Source organism: Rattus norvegicus, chromosome 2 (assembly GCF_021556685.1).
Source record: "Rattus norvegicus strain SHRSP/BbbUtx chromosome 2, alternate assembly SHRSP_T2T, whole genome shotgun sequence".
In the NCBI taxonomy this organism is placed as follows: Eukaryota; Metazoa; Chordata; class Mammalia; order Rodentia; family Muridae; genus Rattus; species Rattus norvegicus.
Genome location: NC_141535.1, coordinates 195617857 through 195645709, shown reverse-complemented (window position 1 = coordinate 195645709; position 27853 = coordinate 195617857). Strand labels below are relative to the sequence as shown.

The window sequence follows — 27853 nt, the reverse complement described above, 5'->3', positions numbered from 1 at the left end:
GATTTCCATATATTGAACCATCCCTGTATCCCTGTGATGAAGCCTACTTGATCATGATAGATGATCGTTTTGAGGTGTTGTTGGATTCAGTTAACAAGAATTTTATTGAGTATTTTTGTGTCAATATTCATAAGGGAAAATGGACTGAAGTTCTCTGTCTTTGTTGAGTCTTTGTGTGGTTTAGGTTTAAGATTGGGTGGTATTCCTTCTATTTCTATACATGGAATAGTTTGGGTAGTATTGGTATGAAATCTTCTATAAAGGTCTGATAGAATTCTGCACTAAACCCATCTGGTCCCAGGCATTTTCTAGTTGGGAGACTTTTAATAACTGTTTGTATTTTTTAGGAGTCATGGGTATGTTTAAATTATTTATCTGATCCTGCCTTAGCTTTGGTACCTGGTACCTTTCTAGAAAATTATCCATTTCATTCAGATTTTCCAGTTTTGTTGAATATACGCTTTTGTAGTAGGATCTGATGATTTTTTTAATTTCTTTAGATTCTGTTGTTATGTCTCCCCTTTCATTTCTGATTTTGTTAATTTGGATACACTCTCTGTGACCTCTGGTTAGTCTGGCTAAGGGTTTATCTACCTTGTTGATTTTCTCAAAGAACCAGCTCCTGCTTCTGTTGATTCTTTGTATAGTCCTTTTCACTTCTACTTGGTTGATTTCAGCTCTGAGTTTGATTGTTTCCTGCCTTCTACTTCTCTTGGGTTTATTTATTTCTTTTTCTTCTAAATCTTTAAGGTATGCTGTCAAGCTGCAGACATATGCTCTCCCCTGTTTCTTTTTGCAGGCACTCAGAGCTATGAGTTTTCCTCTTAGTACCCCTTTCATTGTGTCCCATGAGTTTGGGAATGTTGTATCTTCATTTTCATTAAATTCTAAGAAGTCTTTAATTTCTTTATTTCTTCCTTGAACAAGTTGTCATCGAGTAGAGCATTGTTCAACTTCCATGTATACGTGGGCGTTCTGTCATTATTGTTGTTATTGGAGACCAGCCTTAGTGCGTGGTGGTCTGATAAGATGCATGGGATTATTTCTATCTTCCTGTATCTGTTGAGGCCTGTTTTGTGACCGATTGGATTGTATGGTCAGTTTTGGAGAAGGTTCCATGAAGTGCCGAGAAGAAGGTATATCCTTTTGTTTTAGGATAGAATGTTCTGTAAATATCTGTTAAATCCAATTGGTTCATAACTTTCGTTACTTTCTCTATGTCTCTGTTTAATTTCTGTTTCCATGATCTGTCCAGTGATGAGAGTGGGGTGTTGAAATCTCCTACTGTTATCATGTGAGGTGCAATGTGTGCTTTGAGCTTTAGTAAGGTTTCTATTATGAATGTAGGTGCCCTTGCATTTGGAACATATGATAGAGAGTTTATCCTGGTGGATTTTTCCTTTGATGAATGTGAAATGTCCTTCCTTATCTTTTGTGATGACTTTTGGTTGAAAGTCTATTTCATTCGATTTAGAATGGCTACTTCAGCTTGTTTCCTAGGACCATTTGCTTTGAAAATAGTTTTCCAGCCTTTTAGTCTGAGGTAATGTCTGTCTTTGTCACTGAGGTGTGTTTCCTATATGCAGCAAAATGCTGGGTCCTCTTTATGTATCCGGTCTGTTAGTCTATAAATTTGTATTGGGGATTTGAGTCTATTAATGTTAAGAAATATTAAGAAACAGTTATTGTTGTTTCCTGTTTCTTTTGTTGTTAGAAATAAATTATGTTTGTGTGGCTCTCTTCTTTTTGGTTTGTTGTAAGATTACTTTCTTGCTTTTTCTCAGATGTTTCCCTCCTGGTGTTGCTGTTTTCCATCTATTATTCTTTGTAGGGCTGAATTTGTTGAAAGATAGCGTGCAAATTTGGTTTTGTCATGGAATATCTTGGTTTCTCCATTTTGTTATTTTGTCTTTTTGTGTTTTTTTTTTTCAGAGCTGAGGACCAAACCCAGAGCCTTGCACTTGCTAGACAAGCGCTCTACCACAGACAGAGCTAAATCCCCAACCACTCTCCATTTTGTTAACTGAGAGTTTTCCTGGGTATCATAGCCTGGGCTGGCATTTGTGTTCTCTTAGGTCTGTATGACATCTTCCCAGGATGCTCTGGCTTTCATAGTCTCTGTTGAGGAGTCTGGTGTAATTCTGATATGTCCGCCTTTATATGTTCCTTGACCTTTTTCCCATGTTGTCTTTTTTTTTTAGTTCTTTTTTTATTTTTATAAACTTGAGTATTTCTTATTTACATTTCGATTATTATTCCCCTTCCTGGTTTCCAAGCCAACATCCCCCTAACCCCTCCCCCTCCCTTTCCCCTTCTATATTGGCTTCCCCTTCCCATTCTCCCCCATTACTACCCTTCCCCCAACAATCACATTCACTGGGGGTTCAGTCTTGGCAGGACCAAGGGCTTCCCCTTCCACTGGTGCTCTTACTAGGCTATTCATTGCTACCTATGAGGTTGGAGTCCAGGGTCAGTCCATGTATAGTCTTTGGGTAGTGGCTTAGTCCCTGGCAGCTCTGGTTGGTTGGCATTGTTGTTCATGTGGGGTCTCGAGCCCCTTCAAGCTCTTCCAGTCCTTTCTCTGATTCCTTCAACATGGGTCCCTTTCTCAGTTCAGTGCTTTCCTACTGGCATTCGCCAATGTATTTGCGGTATTCTGGCTGTGTCTCTCAGGAGAGATCTACACCCGGTTCCAGTCAACATGCACTTCTTTGCTTCACCCATCTTATCTAATTGGGTGGCTGTATAGGTATGGGCCAGAAGTGGGGAGGCTCTGAATTGGTGCTCCTGCTGCCTCTGTTCTAAACTTTGCCTCCCTATTCCCTCCCAATTGTTTTCTTGTTCCTGTTTTAAAGAAGGAGTGAAGCATTCGCATTTTGGTCATCCGTCTTGAGTTTCATGTGTTCTGTGCATCTAGGATAGTTCAAGCATTTGGGCTAATATCTACATATCAATGAGTGCATACCATGTGTGTTTTATTGTGATTGGGTTACCTCACTCAGGATGATACTTTCCAGTTCATCCATTTGCCTGTGAATTTCATAACGTCATTCCTGAAAACGTGATAGCTGAAAAAATATTCCATTGTGTAGATATACCGCATTTTCTGTATCCATTCCTCTGTTAAAGGGTTCTTTCCAGCTTCTGGCTATTATAAATAAGGCTGCTATGAACATAGTGAAGCATGTGTCTTTGTTATATGTTGGGGCATCTTTTGGTATATGCCTAAGAGAGGTATAGCTGGGTCCTCAGGTAGTTCAATGTCCAATTTTCTGAGGATCCTCCAGACTGATTTCCAGAGTGGTTGTACCAGTTTGCAGTCCCACTAGAAATGGAGGAGTGTTCCTCTTTCTCCACATCCTCACCAGCATTTGCTGTCACCTGAGTTTTTGATCTTAGCCATTCTGATTAGTGTGAGGTGGAATCTCAGGGTTGCTTTGATTTGCACTTCCCTTATGACTAAAGATGTTGAACATTTCTTTAGGTGTTTCTCAGACATTCGGCATTCCTCAGCTGTGAATTCTTTGTTTAGCTCTGAAGCCCATTTTTTAATAGGGTTATTTTTCTCCCTGCGGTCTAACTTCTTGAATTCTTTGTATATTTTGATATAAACCCAATCTGTTGGTTGCTCTTTTTTCCTAACAGTGTCCTTTGCCTTACAGAAGCTTTGCAGTTTTATGAGATCCCATTTGTCGATTCTTGATCTTAGAGCAAAAGCTATTGGTGTTCTGTTCAGGAAATTTTCTCCAGTGTCCATGTTTTCGAGATGCTTCTCCACTTTTTCTTCTATTAGTTTGAGTGTATCTGCTTTGATGTGGAGGTCCTTGATCCACTTGGACTTAAGCTGTGTACAGGGTGATAAGCATGGATCTATCTGCATTCTTCTACATGTTGACCTCCAGTTGAACCAGCACCATTTGCTGAAAATGCTATCTTTTTTCCATTGGATGGTTTTGTCTCCTTTGTCAAAAATCAAGTGACCATAGGTGTGTGGGTTCATTACTGGGTCTTCAATTCTATTCCATTGGTCTACCTGTCTGTCTCTGTACCAATACCATGAAGTTTTTATCACTATTGCTCTGTAATACTGCTTGAGTTCAGGGATAGTGATTCCCCCGGAAGTCCTTTTATTTTTTCAGGATAGTTTTACCTATCCTGGGTTTTTCTTTATTCCAGATGAATTTGCAAATTGTTCTAACTCTCTGAAGAATTCTATTGGTATTTTGATGAGGATTGCATTGAATCTGTAGATTGCTTTTGGTAAAATGGCCATTTTTACTATATTAATCTTTCCAATCCATGGGCATGGGAGATCTTTCCATCTTCTGAGGTCTTCTTCAACTTCTTTCTACAGAGGCTTGAAGTTCTTATCATACACATCTTTCAATTGCTTGGTTAAAGTCACACCAAGTTATTTTATATTATTTGGGACTATTATGAAGGGTGTCGTTTCCCTAATTTCTTTCTAAGCTTGTTTCTCTTTTGTGTAGAGGGAGGCTACTGATTTATTTGAGTTCATTTTATACCCAGCCACTTTGCTGAAGGTTGTTATCAGGTTTAGTAGTTCTCTGGTGGAACAGATTCGGAAAAGATCTTTACCAATCCTACAACAGATAGAGGCCTTATATCCAAAATATACAAAGAACTCAAGAAGTTAGACCGCAGGGAAACAAATAACCCTATTAAAAAATGGGGTTCAGAGCTAAACAAAGAATTCACAGCTGAGGAATGACGAATGGCTGAGAAACACCTAAAGAAATGTTCAACATCTTTAGTCATAAGGGAAATGCAAATCAAAACAACCCTGAGATTTCACCTCACACCAGTGAGAATGGCTAAGATCAAAAACTCAGGTGACAGCAGATGCTGGCGAGGATGTGGAGAAAGAGGAACACTCCTCCATTGTTGGTGGGATTGCAGACTGGTAAAACCATTCTGGAAATCAGTCTGGAGGTTCCTCAGAAAATTGGACATTGAACTGCCTGAGGATCCAGCTATACCTCTCTTGGGCATATACCCAAAAGATGCCTCAACATATAAAAGAGACACGTGCTCCACTATGTTCATCGCAGCCTTATTTATAATAGCCAGAAAATGGAAAGAACCCAGATGCCCTTCAACAGAGGAATGGATACAGAAAATGTGGTACATCTACACAATGGAATATTACTCAGCTATCAAAAACAACGAGTTTATGAAATTCGTAGGCAAATGGTTGGAACTGGAAAATATCATCCTGGGTGAGCTAACCCAATCACAGAAAGACATACATGGTATGCACTCATTGATAAGTGGCTATTAGCCCAAATGCTTGAATTACCCTAGATCCCTAGAACAAACGAAACTCAAGACGGATGATCAAAATGTGAATGCTTCACTCCTTCTTTAAATGAGGAAAAAGAATACCCTTGGCAGGGAAGGGAGAGGCAAAGATTAAAACAGAGACTGAAGGAACACCCATTCAGAGCCTGCCCCACATGTGGCCCATACATATACAGCCACCCAATTAGACAAGATGGATGAAGCAAAGAAGTGCAGACCGACAGGAGCCGGATGTAGATCGCTCCTGAGAGACACAGCCAGAATACAGCAAATACAGAGGCGAATGCCAGCAGCAAACCACTGAACTGAGAATAGGTCCCCTATTGAAGGAATCAGACAAAGAACTGGAAGAGCTTGAAGGGGCTCGAGACCCCAAAAGTACAACAATGACAAGCAACCAGAGCTTCCAGGGACTAAGCCACTACCTAAAGACTATACATGGACTGACCCTGGACTCTGACCCCATAGGTAGCAATGAATATCCTAGTAAGAGCACCAGTGGAAGGGGAAGCCCTGGGTCCTGCTAAGACTGAACCCCCAGTGAACTAGTCTATGGCAGGAGGGCGGCAGTGAGGGGAGGGTTGGGAGGGGAACACCCATAAGGAAGGGGAGGGGAGAGGGGGATGTTTGCTCGGAAACCGGGAAAGGGAATAACACTCGAAATGTATATAAGAAATACTCAAGTTAATAAAAAAAAAAATAGCCAGAAACTGGAAAGAACCCAGATCCCCTTCAACAGAGGAATGGATACAGAAAATGTGGTACATCTACACAATGGAATATTACTCAGCTATCAAAAACAACGAGTTTATGAAATTCGTAGGCAAATGGTTGGAACTGGAAAATATCATCCTGAGTGAGCTAACCCAATCACAGAAAGACATACATGGTATGCACTCATTGATAAGTGGCTATTAGCCCAAATGCTTGAATTACCCTAGATCCCTAGAACAAACGAAACTCAAGACGGATGATCAAAATGTGAATGCTTCACTCCTTCTTTAAATGAGGAAAAAGAATACCCTTGGCAGGGAAGGGAGAGGCAAAGATTAAAACAGAGACTGAAGGAACACCCATTCAGAGCCTGCCCCACATGTGGCCCATACATATACAGCCACCCAATTAGACAAGATGGATGAAGCAAAGAAGTGCAGACGGACAGGAGCCGGATGTAGATCGCTCCTGAGAGACACAGCCAGAATACAGCAAATATAGAGGCAAATGCCAGCAGCAAACCACTGAACTGAGAATAGGTCCCCCGTTGAAGGAATCAGAGAAAGAACTGGAAGAGCTTGAAGGTGCTCGAGACCCCAAAAGTACAACAATGTCAAGCAACCAGAGCTTCCAGGGACTAAGCCACTACCTAAAGACTATACATGGACTGACCCTGGACTCTGACCCCATAGGTAGCAATGAATATCCTAGTAAGAGCACCAGTGGAAGGGGAAGCCCTGGGTCCTGCTAAGACTGAACCCCCAGTGAACTAGACTGTTGGGGGGAGGGCGGCAATGGGGGGAGGGTTGGGAAGGGAACACCCATAAGGAAGGGGAGGGGGGAGGGGGATGTTTGTCCGGAAACGGGAAAGGGAATAACACTTGAAATGTATATAAGAAATACTCAAGTTAATAAAAAAAAAGAAATGTAAATACATAAAATACTCAAGAAAAATAAAATTCTTTAAAAAAATTTAAAAAAAAGTAGTTCTCTGGTGGAACTTTTGGGATCGCTTAAATATACTATCATATCATCTCCAAATAGTGATATTTTGACTTCTTTTCCAATCTGTATCCCTTTGTCTCCTTTTGTTGTCTGATTGCTCTGGCTGGAACTTTGAGAACTATATTGAATAAGTAGAAAGAGAGTGGGCAGCCATGTCTACTCCCGGATTTTAGTGGGATTGCTTCAAGTTTCTCTGCATTATGTTTAATATTACCTACTGGTTTGCTGTATATGCCTTTTACTATGTTTAGGTATGGGCATTGAATTCCTATTCTTTCCAGGACTTTCATCATGAAGGGGTGTTGAATTTTGAGAAATGCTTTCTCAGCATCTAATGAAATGATCACATGGTTTTGTTCTTTCAGTTTCTTTATATAATGGATTATGTTCATGGTTTTCCATATATTTAACCATCCCTGCATGCCTGGGATGAAGCCTACTTGATCATGGAGGATGGTTGTTTTGATGTGCTCTTGGATTCGGTTTGCCAGAATTTTGTTGAGTATTTTTGCGTCGATATTCATAAGGGAAACTGGTCTGAGGTCCTCTTTCTTTGTTGGGTCTTTGTGTGGTTTAGGTATAAGAGTAATTGTGGCTTCATAGAAGGAATTCAGTAGTGCTCCATCTGATTCAATTTTGTGGAATAGTTTGGATAGTATTGGTATGAGGTCTTCTATGAAGGTCTGATAGAATTCTGCACTGAACCCATCTGGATCTGGGCTCTTTTTGGTTGAGAGACCTTTAATGACGGCTTCTATTTCTTTAGGAGTTATGGGGTGATTTAAATGGTTTATCTGTTCCTGATTTAACTTTGGTACCTGATATCTGTCTAGGAAATTGTCCGTTTTCTGCAGATTTTCAAGTTTTGTTGAATATAGGCTTTTCTTATAGGATCTGATGATTTTTTTAATTTCCTCTGATTCTGTAGTTGTCTCCCTTTTCATTTCTGATTTTGTTAATTTGTACACGCTCTCTGTGTCCTCTCCTTTGTCTGCTAAGGGTTTAATCTATCTTGTTGATTTTCTCAAAGAACAAGCTTTTGGTTCTTTTGATTCTTTCTATGGTCCTTTTTGTTTCTACTTGGTTGATTTCAGCTCTGAGTATGATTATTTCCTGCCTTCTACTCCTCCTGGGTGTATTTGCTTCTTTTTGTTCTAGAGCTTTCAGGTGTGCTGTCAAGCTGCCGATAAATGCTTTCTCCTGTTTCTTTCTGCAGGCACTCAGAGCTATGAGTGTTCCTCCTAGCACAGCTTTCATTATGTCCCACAAGTTTGGGTATGTTGTACCTTCATTTTAATTAAATTCTAAGAAGTCTTTAATTTCTTCATTTCTTCCTTGACCAGGTTATCATTGAGAAGAGCATTGTTCCACTTCCATGTATATGTGGGTGTTCATCCCTTATTGTTGAAGACCAGCTTTAGCCCGTGATGGTCTGATAGGACTCATGGGATTATTTCTATCTTTCAGTATCTATTGAGGCCTGTTTTATGACCGATTATATGGTCAATTTTTGAGAAAGTACCATGAGGTGGTGAGAAGAAGGTATATCCTTTTGTTTTAGGATAGAATGTTTTATAAATATCTGTTAAGTCCATTTGGTTCATGACTTCTCTTAGTCTATGTCTCTGTGTAATTTCTGTTTCCATGATCTGTACATTGATGAGAGTGGGGTGTTGAAATCTCCTACTATTATTGTGTGAGGTGCAATGTGTGTTTTGAGCTTTAGTAAGGTTTCTTTTATGTATGTAGGTGCCCTTTTATTTGGAGCAGATATTTAGGATTGAGAGTTCATCTTGGTTGATTTTTCCTTTGATGAATATGAAGTGTCCTTCCTTATCTTTTTTGATGACTTTTAGTTGAAACTCGATTTTATTCGACATTAGAATGGCTACTCCAGCTTGCTTCTTCAGACCATTTGCTTGGAAAGTTGTTTTCCAGCCTTTCACTCTGAGGTAGTGTCTGTCTTTGTCTCTGAGGTGTGTTTCCTGTAGGCAGCAGAATGCAGGGTCCTCATTGCATATCCAGTTTGTTAATCTATGTCTTTTTATTGGGGAGTTAAATCAATTGATATTAAGAGATATTAAGTAATCGTGATTGTTCTTCCTGTTCTATTCATATTTGGATGTGAGATTATGTTTGTCTGCTTTTCTTCTCTTTGTTTTGTTGCCAAGATGATTAGTTTCTTGCTTTTTCTAGGGTGTAGCTTATCTCCTTATATTGGGCTTTACCATTTATTATCCTTTGTAGCACTGTATTTGTAGAAAGATGTTGTGTAAATTTGTTTTTGTCGTGGAATGTCTTGGTTTCCCCATCTATGTTGAGAGTTTTGCTGGATACAGTAACCTGGGCTGGCATTTGTGTTCTCTTAGGGTCTGTATGACATCTGTCCAGGATCTTATGGCTTCATAGTCTCTGGTGAGGAGTCCAGTGTGATTCTGATAGGTTTGCCTTTATATGTTACTTGATCTTTTTCCCCTCACTGCTTTGAATATTCTTTCTTTGTTGTGTGCATTTGGTGTTTTGACTATTATGTGATGGAAAGCGTTTCTTTTCTGGTCCAATCTATTTGGAGTTCTGTAGGCTTCTTGCATGTTTAAGGGCATCTCTTTCTTTAGGTTGGGGAAGTTTTCTTCTATGATTTTGCTGAAGATATTTAGTTGTTCTTTGAGCTGGGAGTCTTCACTCTCTTCTATACCTATTATCCTTAGGTTTGATCTTCTCATTGAGTCCTGGATTTCCTGTATGTTTTGGACCAGTAGCTTTTTCCGTTATACATTATCTTTGACTGCTGTGTCGATGATTTCTATGGACTCTTCTGCTACTGAGATTCTCTCTTCTATCTCTTATATTCTGTTCGTGATGCTTGTATCTATGGCTTCTTGCCTTGTCTCTTCCTTTGGTTTTCTATATCTAGGGTTCTCTCCCTTTGTGCTTTCTTTATTGCTTCTATTTCCATTTTTAATTCCTCCACCTGTTTGATTGTGTTTTCCTGGAATTCTTTCAGGGATTTTTGTGATTCCACTCTATATGTTTCTTCTTGTTTATTTATGTTTTCCTCCATTTCTCTAAGGGAGTTCTTTTTGTCTTTTTTGAAGTCCTCCATCATCATGATCGAATGTGATTTTAAATCTAGATCTTGCTTTTCTGGTGTGTTTGGATATTCAGTGTTTGCTTTGGTGGGAGAATTGGGCTCTGATGATGCCATGTAGTCTGCCCCTCTGAAGGTTTAGCTCACACAGGATTTCGGTGTAGGGAACTGTTGACCAGGTCCCTTCAGATCCGGGCAGTGTCTGGACCTAAGGGGACCTGCCCCTCGAGTGCCCCTATCTTCCGGTTCCCAGAGGCCCTAAACAGTTTCCTCTTGGGCCAGGGATGTGAGTATGTGTGGGCAGTATTGATTGTCTCTCCCGCTCTGAAGTCTCAGGAGTGCCCACCTGTCTGGGCGGTGAACTCTCTCTCCCATGGGGTTTGGGAGCAATGAGCTGTGGGCCAGGATCAGGGAGGTTGGGGCTCCAGCTAAAAACCAGAAGTGTCTGCTCCCAGAGGAATTTTGCTTCTGTGTGTCCTGAGGCCACCAGGCAGGTTGCTTGGAGCAGAAAAGTTGATCTTACCTGTGGTCCCGTGGCTCAAGTTGCTCGTGGGAGGCTGCTTTTGAGCTCTCCATGAGGGCAGCAACCAGGAGGGCCTGCACTGCCTTTTCCCGGGGCCCCCGTGCACTGGGGTCCCAGATGGTGTTAGGTGTTTTCCTCTGGAGGCAGAAATGTGGGCAGAGTGTAGTCTCTTCTGGCTTCCCAGGCCTGTCTGCCCCTCTGAAGATTTAGCTCTCCCTTCCAAGGGATTTGGGTGCAGAGAACTGTTGACTGGGTCCCTTCTTTTCTGGGTGGTGTCTGGACGACAGGGGACCTGCCACTCAAGTGCCTCTACTTGCCATTCTATGTCACTCCTATTTTACTTATATTGTGCCCTTCAAGTTCACAAATGTTACTATAAGTGGTGTGTTTTGTTCTTTAAAATTTACATTAGAATATAAAGAGATATATAATATTAAATATTTATCGATTTGCCCATTGAACACTTAAAAGGATTCCATAATTTGGATGGTATTATTCAGTGTTGAAAATACTATTTGAGTATTGTATTTTGAAAAGATTGATTTCATTTTCTTTAGATATTCGTATTGATGACTCGTGTGCAGTCTGTTTGTATTGCGTAAGGAATCTCTGCAGTGCTCTATCTGAGGCTATAATTACATTTAAGCCAATAGTATTTAGTGGTTTCTTTATACACTACTGAGAATATTGGTTATCTTTCAACTTTTTATGATAGCCATTTTAACAGGTGTTGGGTATCAAATCAGTATTGTTATAATTTGAATGACTCTGATTAGTAAAGGTGTTAGATTTATTTATTTATTTATTTATTTATTTATTTAGGTGTATTTATTTATACACCTGTTATATCTTTGTCTAGATCATATATGGCTATTCATATGAATGCCTGTATCCTTTTTTCATTATACTTTTTATTATTTAAAATAAATTTAATTTTTATTTAATTTTTTTTTACTTATTCACTTTACATCCCACTCACCGCCTTCCTTCAGGTTACTCCCTCTCACAATCCTTCCCCCATTCTCCCTTCCCTTCTTCTCTGAGTCAGAGGGTGCTCCTTTGGGTATCCACCCATCCTGGCACCTCAACTCTTTTTTTTTTATTATTAACTTGAGTATTTCTTATATACATTTCAAGTGTTAATCCCTTTCCCAGTTTCCGGGCAAACATCCCCCTCCCCCCTCCCCTTTCTTATCGGTGTTCCCCTCCCCACCCTCCCCCCATTGTCCCCCTCCCCCCAACAGTCTAGTTCACTGGGGGTTCAGTCTTAGCAGGACCCAGGGCTTCCCCTTCCGCCGGTGCTCTTACTAGGATATTCATTGCTACCTATGAGGTCAGAGTCCAGGGTCAGTCCATGTATAGTCTTTAGGTAGTGGCTTAGTCCCTGGAAGCTCTGGTTGCTTGGCATTGTTGTACATATGGGGTCCCGAGCCCCTTCAAGCTCTTCCAGTTCTTTCTCTGATTCCTTCAACGGGGGTCCTATTCTCAGTTCAGTGGTTTGCTGCTGGTATTCGCCTCTGTATTTGCTGTATTCTGGCTGTGTCTCTCAGGAGCGATCTACATCCGGCTCCTGTCGATCTGCACTTCTTTGCTTCATCCATCTTGTCTAATTGGATGGCTGTATATGCATGGGCCACATGTGGGGCAGACTCTGAATGGGTGTTCCTTCAGTCTCTGTTTTAATCTTTGCCTCTCTCTTCCCTGCCAAGGGTATTCTTGTTCCCTTTTTAAAGAAGGAGTGAACCATTCACATTTTGATCATCTGTCTTGAGTTTCATTTGTTCTAGGCATTTAGGGTAATTCAAGCATTTGGGCTAATAGCCACTTATCAATGAGTGCATACCATGTATGTCTTTCTGTGATTGTGTTAGCTCACTCAGGATGATATTTTCAAGTTCCAGCCATTTGCCTACGAATTTCATAAAGTCGTTGTTTTTGATAGGTGAGTAATATTCCATTGTGTAGATGTACCACATTTTCTGTATCCATTCCTCTGTTGAAGGGCAACTGAGTTCTTTCCAGCTTCTGGCTATTATAAATAAGGCTGCAATGAACATAGTGGAGCACGTGTCTTTTTTATATGTTGGGGCATCTTTTGGGTATATGCCCAAGAGAGGTATAGCTGTATCCTCAGGCAGTTCAATGTCCAATTTTCTGAGGATCCTCCAGACTGATTTCCAGAATGGTTGTACCAGTTTGCAATCCCACCAACAATGGAGGAGTGTTCCTCTTTCTCCACATCCTCGCCAGCATCTGTTGTCCCCTGAGTTTTTGATCTTAGCCATTCTCACTGGTGTGAGGTGAAATCTCAGGGTTGTTTTGATTTGCATTTCCCTTATGACTAAAGATGTTGAACATTTCTTTAGGTGTTTCTCCGCCATTCGGCATTCCTCAGCTGTGAATTCTTTGTTTAGCTCTGAGCCCCATTTTTTAATAGGGTTATTTGTTTCCCTGTGGTCTAACTTCTTGAGTTCTTTGTATATTTTGGATATAAGGCCTCTATCTGTTGTAGGATTGGTAAAGATCTTTTCCCAATCTGTTGGTTGCCGTTTTGTCCTAACCACAGTGTCCTTTGCCTTACAGAAGCTTTGCAGTTTTATGAGATCCCATTTGTCAATTCTTGATCTTAGAGCGTAAGCCATTGGTGTTTTGTTCAGGAAATTTTTTCCAGTGCCCCTGTGTTCCAGATGCTTCCCTAGTTTTTCTTCTATTAGTTTGAGTGTATCTGCTTTGATGTGGAGGTCCTTGATCCACTTGGACTTAAGCTTTGTACAGGGTGATAAGCATGGATCGATCTGCATTCTTCTACATGTTGACCTCCAGTTGAACCAGCACCATTTGCTGAAAATGCTATCTTTTTCCCATTGGATGGTTTTGGCTCCTTTGTCAAAAATCAAGTGACCATATGTGTGTGGGTTCATTTCTGGGTCTTCAATTCTATTCCATTGGTCTATCTGTCTGTCTCTGTACCAATACCATGCAGTTTTTATCACTATTGCTCTGTAATACTGCTTGAGTTCAGGGATAGTGATTCCCCCTGAAGTCCTTTCATTGTTGAGGATAGCTTTAGCTATCCTGGGTTTTTTGTTATTCCAGATGAATTTGCAAATTGTTCTGTCTAACTCTTTGAAGAATTGGATTGGTATTTTGATGGGGATTGCATTGAATCTGTAGATTGCTTTTGGTAAAATGGCCATTTTTACTATATTAATCCTGCCAATCCATGAGCATGGGAGATCTTTCCATCTTCTGAGGTCTTCTTCAATTTCCTTCTTCAGTGTCTTGAAGTTCTTATTGTACAGATCTTTTACTTGCTTTGTTAAAGTCACTCCGAGGTACTTTATATTATTTGGGTCTATTATGAAGGGTGTCATTTCCCTAATTTCTTTCTCGGCTTGTTTCTCTTTTGTATAGAGGAAGGCAACTGATTTATTTGAGTTAATTTTATACCCAGCCACTTTGCTGAAGTTGTTTATCAGCTTTAGTAGTTCTCTGGTGGAACTTTTGGGATCACTTAAATATACTATCATATCATCTGCAAATAGTGATATTTTAACTTCTTCTTTTCCGATCTGTATCCCCTTGACATCCTTTTGTTGTCTGATTGCTCTGGCTAGAACTTCAAGAACTATATTGAATAAGTAGGGAGAGAGTGGGCAGCCTTGTCTAGTCCCTGATTTTAGTGGGATTGCTTCAAGTTTCTCTCCATTTAGTTTAATGTTAGCAACTGGTTTGCTGTATATGGCTTTTACCATGTTCAGGAATGGGCCTTGAATTCCTATTCTTTCCAGGACTTTTATCATGAAGGGGTGTTGAATTTTGTCAAATGCTTTCTCAGCATCTAATGAAAGGATCATGTGGTTTTGTTCTTTCAGTTTGTTTATATAATGGATCACGTTGATGGTTTTCCGTATATTAAACCATCCCTGCATGCCTGGGATGAAGCCTACTTGATCATGGTGGATGATTGTTTTGATGTGCTCTTGGATTCGGTTTGCCAGAATTTTGTTGAGTATTTTTGCGTCGATATTCATAAGGGAAATTGGTCTGAAGTTCTCTTTCTTTGTTGTGTCTTTGTGTGGTTTAGGTATAAGAGTAATTGTGGCTTCGTAGAAGGTATTCGGTAGTGCTCCATCTGTTTCAATTTTGTGGAGTAGTTTGGATAATATTGGTATGAGGTCTTCTATGAAGGTTTGATAGAATTCTGCACTAAACCCGTCTGGACCTGGGCTCTTTTTGGTTGGGAGACCTTTAATGACTGCTTCTATTTCCTTAGGAGTTATGGGGTTGTTTAACTGGTTTATCTGTTCCTGATTTAACTTCGATACCTGGTATCTGTCTAGGAAATTGTCCATTTCCTGAAGATTTTCAAGTTTTGTTGAATATAGGTTTTTGTAGTAAGATCTGATGATTTTTTGAATTTCCTCTGAATCTGTAGTTATGTCTCCCTTTTCATTTCTGATTTTGTTAATTTGGATGCACTCTCTGTGTCCTCTCGTTAGTCTGGCTAAGGGTTTATCTATCTTGTTGATTTTCTCAAAGAACCAACTTTTGGTTCTGTTGATTCTTTCTATGGTCCTTTTTGTTTCTACTTGGTTGATTTCAGCTCTGAGTTTGATTATTTCCTGCCTTCTACTCCTCCTGGGTGTATTTGCTTCTCTTTGTTCTAGATCTTTTAGGTGTGCTGTCAAGCTGCTGACATATGCTCTTTCCTGTTTCTTTCTGCAGGCACTCAGCGCTATGAGTTTTCCTCTTAGCACAGCTCTCATTGTGTCCCATAAGTTTGGGTATGTTGTACCTTCATTTTCATTAAATTCTAAAAAGTTTTTAATTTCTTTCTTTCTTTCTTCCTTGACCAGGTTATCATTGAGTAGAGCATTGTTCAATTTCCAAGTATATGTGGACATTCTTCCTTGATTGTTATTGAAGACCAGTTTTAGGCCGTGGTGGTCCGATAGCACGCATGGGATTATATTTATCTTTCTGTACCTGTTGAGGCCCGTTTTTTGACCAATTATATGGTCAATTTTGGAGAAAGTACCATGAGGAGCTGAGAAGAAGGTATATCCTTTTGCTTTAGGATAGAATGTTCTATAAATATCCGTTAGGTCCATTTGGCTCATGACTTCTCTTAGTCTGTCTACATCTCTGTTTAATTTCTGTTTCCATGATCTGTCCATTGATGAGAGTGGGGTGTTGAAATCTCCCACTATTATTGTGTGAGGTCCAATGCGTGTTTTGAGCTTTAGTAAGGTTTCTTTTACATATGTAGGTGCCCTTGTATTTGGGGCATAGATATTTAGGATTGAGAGTTCATCTTGGTTGATTTTTCCTTTGATGAATATGAAGTGTCCTTCCTTATCTTTTTTGATGACTTTTAGTTGAAAATTGATTTTATTTGATATTAGAATGGCTACTCCAGCTTGCTTCTTCTGACCATTTGCTTGGAAAGTTGTTTTCCAGCCTTTCACTCTGAGGTAGTGTCTGTCTTTGTCTCTGAGGTGTGTTTCCTGTAGGCAGCAGAATGCAGGGTCCTCGTTGCGTATCCAGTTTGTTAATCTATTTCTTTTTATTGGGGAGTTGAGGCCATTGATGTTGAGAGATATTAAGGAATAGTGGTTATTGCTTCCCGTTATATTCATATTTGGATGTGAGGTTATGTTTGTGTGCTTTCATTCTCTTTCTTTTGTTGCCAAGACGATTAGTTTCTTGCTTCTTCTAGGGTATAGCTTGCCTCCTCATGTTAGGCTTTACCATTTATTATCCTTTGTAGTGCTGGATTTGTAGAAAGATATTGTGTAAATTTGGTTTTGTCATGGAATATCTTGGTTTCTCCATCTATGTTAATTGAGAGTTTTGCAGGATACAGTAACCTGGGCTGGCATTTGTGTTCTCTTAGGGTCTGTATGACATCAGTCCAGGATCTTCTGGCCTTCATAGTTTCTGGCGAGAAGTCTGGTGTGATTCTGATAGGTGTGCCTTTATATGTTACTTGACCTTTTTCCCTTACTGCTTTTAATATTCTTTCTTTATTTTGTGCATTTGGTGTTTTGACTATTATGTGACGGGAGGTGTTTCTTTTCTGGTCCAATCTATTTGGAGTTCTGTAGGCTTCTTGTATGCCTATGGGTATCTCTTTTTTTAGGTTAGGGAAGTTTTCTTCTATGATTTTGTTGAAGATATTTACTGGTCCTTTGAGCTGGGAGTCTTCACTCTCTTCTATACCTATTATCCTTAGGTTTGATCTTCTCATTGAGTCCTGGATTTCCTGTATGTTTTGGACCAGTAGCTTTTTCCGCTTTACATTATCTTTGACAGTTGAGTCAATGATTTCTAGGGAATCTTCTGCTCCTGAGATTCTCTCTTCCATCTCTTGAATTCTGTTGGTGAGGCTTGTATCTACAGCTCCTTGTCTCTTCTTTTGGTTTTCTATATCCAGGGTTGTTTCCATGTGTTCTTTCTTGATTGCTTCTATTTCCATTTTTAATTCCTTCAACTGTTTGATTGTGTTTTCCTGGAATTCTTTCAGGGATTTTTGCGATTCCTCTCTGTAGGCTTCTACTTGTTTATTAATGTTTTCCTGTGTTTCCCTAAGTGTGTTCATGTCTTTCTTGAAGTCCTCCAGCATCATGATCAAATATGATTTTGAAACTAGATCTTGCTTTTCTGGTGTGTTTGGATATTCCATGTTTGTTTTGGTGGGAGAATTGGGCTCCGATGATGGCATGTAGTCTTGGTTTCTGTTGCTTGGGTTCCTGCGCTTGCCTCTCGCCATCAGATTATCTCTAGTGTTACTTTGTTCTGCTATTTCTGACAGTGGCTAGACTGTTCTATAAGCCTGTGTGTCAGGAGTGCTGTAGACCTGTTTTCCTCTCTTTCAGTCAGTTATGGGGACAGAGTGTTCTGCTTTCGGGCGTGTAGTTTTTCCTCTCTACAGGTACTTCAGCTGTTCCTGTGGGCCTGTGTCTTGAGTTCACCAGGCAGCTTTCTTGCAGCAGACAAGTTGGTCTTACCTGTGGTCCCAAGGCTCAAGTTTGCTCGCGGGGTGCTGCCCAAGGGCTCTCTGCGGCGGCAGCAACCAGGAAGACCTGTGCCGCCCCTTCCGGGAGCTTCAGTGCACCAGGGTTCCAGATGGCCTTTGGTGTTTTCCTCTGGCGTCCGAGATGTACAGAGAGCAGTCTCTTCTGGTTTCCCAGGCTTGTCTGCCTCTCTGAAGGTTCAGCTCTCCCTCCCACGGGATTTGGGTGCAGACAACTGTTTATCCGGTCTGTTTCCCTCAGGTTCCGGTGGTGTCTCAGGCAGGGGTCCTGCCGCTCCTGGGCCCTCCCCCACGGGAGCCCAGAGGCCTTATACAGTTTCTTCTTGGGCCAGGGATGTGGGCAGGGGTGGGCAGTGTTGGTGGTCTCTTCCGCTCTGCAGCCTCAGGAGTGCCCACCTGATCAGGCGCTGAGGTCTCTTTCCCACAGGGTCTGGGAGCAGAGAGCTGTTGCGGGCCCGGGATCCGCGGGCGTGGGACCTCCGGCAAACACAGGACGTGCCCGGTCCTAGATGAACTCTGCCTCTGTGTGTCCTGATCTCAACAGGCAGCTCTCTTGCAGCAGACAAGTTGGTCTTACCTGTGGTCCCGAGGCTCAAGTTTGCTCACGGGGTGCTGCCCAAGGGCCCTCGCGGGGTGCTGCCCAAGGGCCACATCAACTCTTTATAAGACTAGGTGCTTCATCTCCCACTAAGGCCAGACAAGACAGCCCAGCTAGTAGAACATAACCCACATACAGGCAACAGCTTTTGGAATAGTACCAGCTTCAGTAGTTCAGGACCCACATGAACATCAAGCTGCACAGTTGCACATCTGCTACATGTGCGCAGGGAGACCTAGATCCAACCCCTGTTGTTTGGTGGTTCAGTCTCTCTGAGCCCCCAAGGGTTCAGGTTAGTTGGCTCTGTTGGTCTTCTTATGTAGTTCCTATCCCCTTTGGGGCCACAATCCTTCCCCCTATTCTTCCATAAGATCCTTCCAAGCTCCATTCACTTATAGGTTGTGGGTGTCTCTATCTGAGTCAGCTGCTGGGTAGAGTCTCTTAGAAGGCAATGTACTCCTCTTTGCAAGCATAACAGAGTATCATTAATAGTGTCATTTCTTGTAGACAGGATAAAGTTGGGGTTGAAAATTTTGTAGCTGGGTTGGTGTCTCTATTGATCCTCTGGAGTTCCTGCTTGGCTACAGGAGGTGACCTCTTCAGGATCCGTATCCCCAATGTTGTGAGTCACAGTTAAGGTCATTCCCATTGATTCTCGGGTGCCTCATTATCCTGAGTCAATGTCAAATCCTGGAGATGCCACAACAGGAGACAATTTCCTGATAAGAACAATAATTGATAAATGAGGTGTAATGAAACTGCAAATCTTATATAAGGCAAAGGATACTGTCAATAAAACAAAACTTCAGCCTACAGATTGAGAGTCTTCACCAACACTGCATCCAACAGAGGACTAATATCCAAAATTTAGAAACTACTCAAAATTTTAGACAACAACAACTCAAATAAGCCAATTTTAAAATGGAGTACAGAGCTAAACAGAGAATTTTCAACAGAAGAATCTTGAATGGAATGTGGAAGGAGGAGAACACTTCATTGCGGGAAGGAGTGCAAACTTGTACAACCACTTGGGAAATCAAATTTTAAATTTAAATATATTTTAATCATATACTTTCCTTTCTCCAAGTCCATCAAGATCCCCTTACCCACCCTCCCAATTTTAAGTTTTCTCAAAACATCAAAAACCCAATACAAGAACAATCCTGAGTTCATATTTTGATTCTGTTATTTTTCTCCTCAGAAGCTTTTCACAATTTATTCTTGGAATTGTTGTCTGTGCTTTGGAAACCATATTTAAAAGCCACTGCCCAGACCACTCTCAGAGGGCTCTCCTTATTCTTTTTTCTAGAAGATTCATAATCTCAAGTCTTGTGTTTGGCTGTTTAGTCACTGAGTTGATTTTTTAATGTGGTGTGAGACATCAGTCTATTTTGTTATTCTTCTTGCAGAAAATATGGTGCCTTTCTAGTAAGCATCTGATACATGATGCTGATCCTTCTGGTCTAGGAGCTATGTGTTTAGTAGCAAGGATGTAGACAATGTGTCACATCACTGCAATAGATAGCATGTGAAAAACAAGGGCTATATTTCTTCTTTCTTTGTCCTCTTTGGGAAGTTAATGGGGAGCGAGAACCCCAAACAACCTCAGCTACTTGTGTCAAGAAACAAGAAATAGAGGATATTCAAATGTAGAAAACATTGATCCCATGAATTGAAGGATTTGATGTATTACAATAGAGTTCTTCTTTGTGTTAAAACAAAATAAAACCTCATATCTACTAATTACCAGATTCATTCAGTTCAACCACATCAGCAAAAGGAGACTCAGGTGATTTCTCCCAATAGTAATGGCACTATAATGAGTACAACTGGGTAAACATGTTCTATGATTCCAACTAGAAATAAACTCCTTTTCCAGGCTTTTGTGACAAGTATGGTCTATGCAGTTCTTGCAACAATGCTACATGAACCACTAGAAAAAAGAATGTAGTACCAAGCCCGGCACACATAGTCAGAATCTCTAAGAAATGTATGATAAACCTATAATTTAAATTTTCTCTCACAGCCCTTATTAATTCTTATGGGAGATGATATTCACAGTCAGTTTCTCAAGAATGTGTATAGTTCTAGCCTGGCAAATCTAATTGTTAAGGAAGCTGTGTAAATAATAATGTTCAATGTTTATCATTTTATACAGTAGAATAAGGCATGAGCTAATTACACTTTTAAGTTATAGCTACCATAATTACTATCAGTCACTACCCTCCCCAAAAAGATCCCCACAATTCTACAATTCAGATTTTCAGACCAGGACTTGAAACACAAGTATGCTAACACAGAGAAAGTTTGTGTTAAGGAAAGAAAATTGTGCTGGAGCATGTCCTATCATGTGAAGACAACCCCAAATAATATATTACATAACAAAGCTGCTTTAAATAAGGGGACCCATGAATTTTGAAAACATTCTTTACCTTTTGCTTTTAAGGAACATCCAGCTGAAAACCCTCCTGGCCATTGGAGGCTGGGACTTTGGACCTGCCCCATAAGTTCTCTCTAGAAAACCACTCTTTCATTTCTATCAAAAGCAAGCTAACCCAGCATGGCCTCTATTACAGTACTTCACAACATCAGAGAAGGCATTCATTCTGTTAACTCAATGAATTGACAGAAACCTTACTGATAAACAGAACATACTGGAAAGATTACTATGGCATCATATGATTAAATTCAAGTGGAAATTCGGTGACATCACCATTTAAGCATTAGCTAACTGATTTCAGGGTGCCTCTTCCTAAAGTATTTCAAGGGCACAAGGGCTCAGGAAGGTCTTATACAACTGCTTTGTCTTTTGGAGAAGTCTACTCATAAGTAAGTCTTCTTTGAGTGCACATGAACTTGGAGGGTATTTGAAGACAACATGGTAAGATAAAATAACTGGCTATCCAGAAAAACAAAAATAATTTGGGAATAGTTATAGTTGAGCATAACCAAACAAAGGGAATTCTGAGTCTTAAAGCTGACAAGAGTAGTGGTTGCAAAATAAGGGTGAGGCAAAAATAGGAACAAGTGTTCATCAGGTTGAGGCATCCTAGTGAAAGGCTTAGAGAAGGAATTAGCCCTGTAAAGTGTTTTAATTCCAATATATTAGTATCACAGAGGCCTTACCCTGCCTTCTTTTGGTCTCCCTCAGGTTCAGTGCCATGGTCTCCACTCCTCACAACTGACAGACTTTCATTAACTCAGCCATCAAATTCCTGCACCAGTATGGGTTTGATGGAGTGAACCTGGACTGGCAGTTCCCTGCGTCTCGAGGGAGCCCAGCTAAGGGCAAGCATCTCTCCACTGTCCTGATGCAGGTGAGGAAAGCAGGAAAAGAAGGAAATGTCTTCAACTCTACAAGACTCAAAGTCTGTTCCTTCCAAGAAAAATTGGGGGGGGGGGTTATAGAGTAAACTCAAGCTCAACTGAATTTAGAATTATAATATCTTAGCAATAGCAAAGGTTCTTCTTTATGGAGTATCTATCCATTCACTAAGTTATATTCTAAATATATCACATTGTTCTTAAAAATGATTTCTATTCACATATAACATGTTTTGGTTCTTTGAGAATATTGTACATTGTATTTTGATCATATCATCATCTCCCTTGTCTCCTCCCAGATCCATCCCTAATTCCATATCCATCTAACTTTGTATAATAAACATACGTACACATGCATACACACACACACACACACACACACACACAACTAACCCCAATTAGTGCTACCTTATACTCTTGAGTATACAACCATCCACTGGAGCATGTCTCACCTATCAGGGACCACACCCTTAAGGAAAGCTAACTTCTGAAAGCTATCAGTTACCAATAATTCCTCCACTAGGAAAAGAATTTCTTGACTCCTGCTCCACTCTATGCTAGGCTTTTGTCTGATCAAGTTTCCATAGATCTCCATTTTGAGTGTTCTATAATAAAATTACCACAAGCATTATGGTCTTTATTCTATAGATAGACAACCAAGAATAAAACCACCTGTTCTATATGACTACAGACTTAAATTCTGAGAACAATTACACAAGACTGTCTAGTGTTAATAGAGTAACATGCCCTGTGGCATGTATTGGGTTTAGGCTTTAAATATGAATAAAGCAAAGTCTTTAATTTAAAGAACACACACTGTGAACTTTGCTGATCCCCGCCCGCAGCTCACTGTTCCCAAACCCCTTGGGAGAGAGAGCTTACTGCCCGGATAGGTGGGCACTCCTGAGACTGCAGAGCGGGAGAGACCACCAATACTGCCCACCCCTGCCCACATCCCTGGCCCAAGAGGAAACTGTATATGGCCTCTGGGAACCAGAACATAGGGGCACTGGAGCTGCAGGTCCCCTGCGCTGGGATCTGAAGGGACCGGATCAACAGTTCTCTGCACCAAAATCCCGTGGGAGGGAGAGCTAAACCTTCAGAGGGGCAGACACGCATGGGAAGCTAGAAGACCCTACACTCTGCTCACATTTCTGACTCCAGAGGAAAACACCTAACGCCATCTAGGACCCTGGTGCACGGGGGCTCCTGGAAAAGGCAGCGCAGGCCCTCCTGGTTGCCACCCTCATGGAGAGCTCAAAAGCAATACCCCATGAGCAAACTTGAGCCACGGAACCACACATAAGACCAACTTTTCTGCTCCATGCAACGTGCCTGGTGAACTCAGGACACAGGCCCACAGGAATAGCTGAAGACCAGTAGACAGGAAAGACTACACGCTTAAAAGCAGAACACTCTGTTCCCATAACTGGCTGAAAAAAAACAGGAAAACAGGTCTACAGCACTCCTGACACACAGGCCTATAGGACAGTCTAGCCACTGTCAGAAATAGCAGAACAAAGTAACACCAGAGATAATCTGATGGCAAGAGGCAAGGGCAGGAACCCAAGTAACAGAAACCAAGACTACATGGCATCAACGGAGCCCAATTCTCCCACCAAAACAAACACTGAATATCCATCCAAACACACTAGTAAAGCAAGATCTAGATTTAAAATCATATTTGATCATGATGCTGGAGGACTTAAAGAAAGACATGAAGAACTCCCTTAGAGAAACTCAGAAAAACATAAATAAACAAGTACAAGCCTATAGAGAGGAATCACAAAAATCCCTGAAAGAATTCCAGGAAAACACAATGAAACAGTTGAAGGGATTAAAAATGGAAATAGAAGCAATCAAGAAAGAACACAGGGAAACAACCATGGATATAGAAAACCAAAAGAATAGAAAAGGAGCCATAGATACAAGCATCACCAACAGAACACAAGAGATAGAAGACAGAATCTCAGGAGCAGAAGATTCCATAAATCATCAACACAACTGTCAAAGATAATGTAAAACGGAAAAAGCTACTGGCCCAAAATATACAGGAAATCCAGGACTCAATGAGAAGATCAAACCTAAGGATAATAGGTATAGAAGAGAGTGAAGACTCCCAGCTCAAAGGACCAGTAAATATCTTCAACAAAATCATAGAAGAAAACTTCCCTAACCTAAAAAAAGAGATACCCATAGACATACAAGAAGCCTACAGAACTCCAAATAGATTGGACCAGAAAAGAAACACCTCCCGTCACATAATTGTCAAAACACCAAATGCACAAAATAAAGAAAGAATATTAAAAGCAATAAGGGAAAAAGGTCAAGTAACATATAAAGGCTGACCTATCAGAATCACACCAGACTTCTCGCCAGAAACTATGAAGGCCAGAAGATCCTGGACTGATGTCATACAGACCCTAAGAGAACACAAATGCCAGCCCAGGTTACTGTATCCAGCAAAACTCTCAATTAACATTGATGGAGAAACCAAGATATTCCATGACAAAACCAAATTTACACAATATCTTTCTACAAATCCAGCACTACAAAGGATAATAAATGGTAAAGCCTAACATAAGGAGGCAAGCTATACCCTAGAAGAAGCAAGAAACTAATCGTCTTGGCAACAAAAGAAAGAGAATGAAAGCACACAAACATAACCTCACATCCAAATATGAATATAAATGGAAACAATAATCACTAATCCTTAATGTCTCTCAATATCAATGGCCTCAACTCCCCAAAAAAAAGACATAGATTAACAAACTGGATACGCAACGAGGACCCTGCATTCTGCTGCCTACAGGAAACACACCTCAGAGACAAAGACAGACACTACCTCAGAGTGAAAGGCTGGAAAACAACTTTCCAAGCAAATGGTCAGAAGAAGCAAGCTGGAGTAGCCATTCTAATATCAAATAAAATCAATTTCCGATGAAAAGTCATCAAAAAAGATAACGAAGGACACTTCATATTCATCAAAGGAAAAATCCACCAAGATGAACTCTCAATCCTAAATATCTATGCCCCAAATACAAGGGCACCTACATACGTAAAAGAAACCTTACTAAAGCTCATAACACACATTGCACCTCACACAAATTATTGTGGGAGATTTCAACACCCCACTCTCATCAATGGACAGATCATGGAAACAGAAATTAAACAGTGATGTCGATAGACTAAGAGAACTCATGAGCCAAATGGACTTAACGGATATTTATAGAACATTCTATCCTAAAGCAAAAGGATATACCTTCTTCTCAGCTCCTCATGGTACTTTCTCCAAAATTGACCATATAATTGGTCAAAAAACGGGCCTCAACAGGTACAGAAAGATAGAAATAATCCCATGCGTGCTATCGGACCACCACGGCCTAAAACTGGTCTTCAATAACAATAAGGAAAGAATGCCCACATATACGTGGAAATTGAGCAATGCTCTACTCAATGATAACCTGGTCAAGGAAGAAATAAAGAAAGAAATTAAAAACTTTTTAGAATTTAATGAAAATGAAGGTACAACATACCCAAACTTACAGGACACAATGAAAGCTGTGCTAAGAGGAAAACTCGTAGCGCTGAGTGCCTGCAGAAAGAAACAGGAAAGAGCATATGTCAGCAGCTTCACAGCACACCTAAAAGCTCTAGAACAAAAAGAAGCAAATACAACCAGGAGGAGTAGAAGGCAGGAAATAATCAAACTCAGAGCTGAAATCAACCAAGTAGAAACAAAAAGGACCATAGAAAGAATCAACAGAACCAAAAGTTGGTTCTTTGAGAAAATCAACAAGATAGATAAACCCTTAACCAGACTAACGAGAGGACACAGAGAGTGCGTCCAAATTAACAAAATCAGAAATGAAAAGGGAGACATAACTACAGATTCAGAGGAAATTCTAAAAATCATCAGATCTTACTAAAAAACCTATATTCAACAAAACTTGAAAATCTTCGGGAAATGGACAATTTCCTAGACAGATACCAGGTATGGAAGTTAAATCAGGAACAGATAAACCAGTTAAACAACCCCATAACTCCTAAGGAAATAGAAGCAGTCATTAAAGTTCTCCCAACCAAAAAGAGCCCAGGTCCAGACGGGTTTAGTGCAGAATTCTATCAAACCTTCATAGAAGACCTCATACCAATATTATCCAAACTATTCCACAAAATTGAAACAGATGGAGCCCTACCGAATTCCTTCTACGAAGCCACAATTACTCTTATACCTAAACCACACAAAGACACAACAAAGAAAGAGAACTTCAGACCAATTTCCCTTATGAATATCGATGCAAAAATACTCAATAAAATTCTGGCAAACCAAATCCAAGAGCACATCAAAACAATCATCCACCATGATCAAGTAGGCTTCATCCCAGGCATGCAGGATGGTTTAATATACGGAAAACCATCAACGTGATCCATTATATAAACAAACTGAAAGAACAGAACCACATGATCATTTCATTAGATGCTGAGAAAGCATTTGACAAAATTAAACACCCCTTCATGATAAAAGTCCTGGAAAGAATAGGAATTCAAGGCCCATACCTAAACATAGTAAAAGCCATATACAGCAAACCAGTTGCTAACATTAAACTAAATGGAGAGAAACTTGAAGCAATCCCACTAAAATCAGGGACTAGACAAGGCTACCCACTCTCTCCCTACTTATTCAATATAGTTCTTGAAGTGCTAGCCAGAGCAATCAGACAACAAAAGGAGATCAAGGGGATACAGATCAGAAAAGAAGAGGTCAAAATATCACTATTTGCAGATGACATGATAGTATATTTAAGTGATCCCAAAAGTTCCAACAGAGAACTACTAAAGCTGATAAACAACTTCAGCAAAGTGAATGGGTATAAAATTAACTCAAATAAATCAGTTGCCTTCCTCTATACAAAAGAGAAACAAGCCGAGAAAGAAATTAGGGAAATGACACCCTTCATAATAGACCCAAATAATATAAAGTACCTCGGTGTGACTTTAACAAAGCAAGTAAAAGATCTGTACAATAAGAACTTCAAGACACTGAGGAAAGAAATTGAAGAAGACCTCAGAAGATGGAAAGATCTCCCATGCTCATGGATTGGCAGGATTAATATAGTAAAAATGGCCATTTTACCAAAGCAATCTACAGATTCAATGCAATCCCCATCAAAATACCAATCCAATTCTTCAAAGAGTTAGACAGAACAATTTGCAAATTCATCTGGAATAACAAAAAACCCAGGATAGCTAAAGCTATCCTCAACAATAAAAGGACTTCAGGGGGGATCACTATCCCTGAACTCAAGCAGTATTACAGAGCAATAGTGATAAAAACTGCATGGTATTGGTACAGAGACAGACAGATAGACCAATGGAATAGAATTGAAGACCCAGAAATGAACCCACACACCTATGGTCACTTGATTTTTGACAAAGGAGCCAAAACCATCCAATGGAAAAAAGATAGCATTTTCAGCAAATGGTGCTGGTTCAACTGGAGGGCAACATGTAGAAGAATGCAGATCGATCCATCCTTATCACCCTGTACAAAGCTTAAGTCCAAGTGGATCAAGGACCTTCACATCAAACCAGACACACTCAAACTAATAGAAGAAAAACTAGGGAAGCATCTGGAACACATGGGCACTGGAAAAAATTTCCTGAACAAAACACCAATGGCTTATGCTCTAAGATCAAGAATCGACAAATGGGATCTCATAAAACTGCAAAGCTTCTGTAAGGCAAAGGACACTGTGGTTAGGACAAAACGGCAACCAACAGATTGGGAAAAGATCTTTAGCAATCCTACAAAAGATAGAGGCCTTATATCCAAAATATACAAAGAACTCAAGAAGTTAGACCGCAGGGAAACAAATAACCCTATTAAAAAATGGGGTTCAGAGCTAAACAAAGAATTCACAGCTGAGGAATGCCGAATGGCTGAGAAACACCTAAAGAAATGTTCAACGTCTTTAGTCATAAGGGAAATGCAAATCAAAACAACCCTGAGATTTCACCTCACACCAGTGAGAATGGCTAAGATCAAAAACTCAGGTGACAGCAGATGCTGGCGAGGATGTGGAGAAAGAGGAACACTCCTCCATTGTTGGTGGGATTGCAGACTGGTAAAACCATTCTGGAAATCAGTCTGGAGGCTCCTCAGAAAATTGGACATGGAACTGCCTGAGGATCCAGCTATACTTCTCTTAGGCATATACCCAAAAGATGCCTCAACAT

The 27853-nt window shown here is 40.4% G+C and overlaps 1 protein-coding gene and 1 pseudogene across 10 annotated transcripts in view; one reads left to right on the top strand and one right to left on the bottom strand.

The window, feature by feature from the left end:
* Positions 1-27853, bottom strand: part of Chia (chitinase, acidic) — a 154626-nt gene that overhangs the window by 96437 nt on the left and 30336 nt on the right. For 2 of the 10 annotated variants that reach the window (XM_087614078.1, XM_087614067.1), the window contains exons 3-4: positions 21416-21597; positions 14067-19008 (exon numbers count right to left, since the gene is read on the bottom strand). The exons of 4 other annotated variants lie outside the window; for them this stretch is intronic. In XM_087614078.1, coding sequence (XP_087470204.1) covers positions 16396-17427 — 1032 coding nt within the window. In that variant the 5' untranslated portion in view covers positions 17428-19008; positions 21416-21597 and the 3' untranslated portion in view covers positions 14067-16395. Of the gene's footprint in view, positions 1-11917; positions 19009-21415; positions 21660-25149; positions 25209-27853 lie in introns of those variants that run through there. 4 more of the 10 variants (XM_087614059.1, XM_087614026.1, XM_087614029.1 and 1 more) reach the window with 4 other exon arrangements.
* Chia-ps1 (chitinase, acidic, pseudogene 1) overlaps positions 1-27853 on the top strand; it is a 264086-nt pseudogene that overhangs the window by 219014 nt on the left and 17219 nt on the right.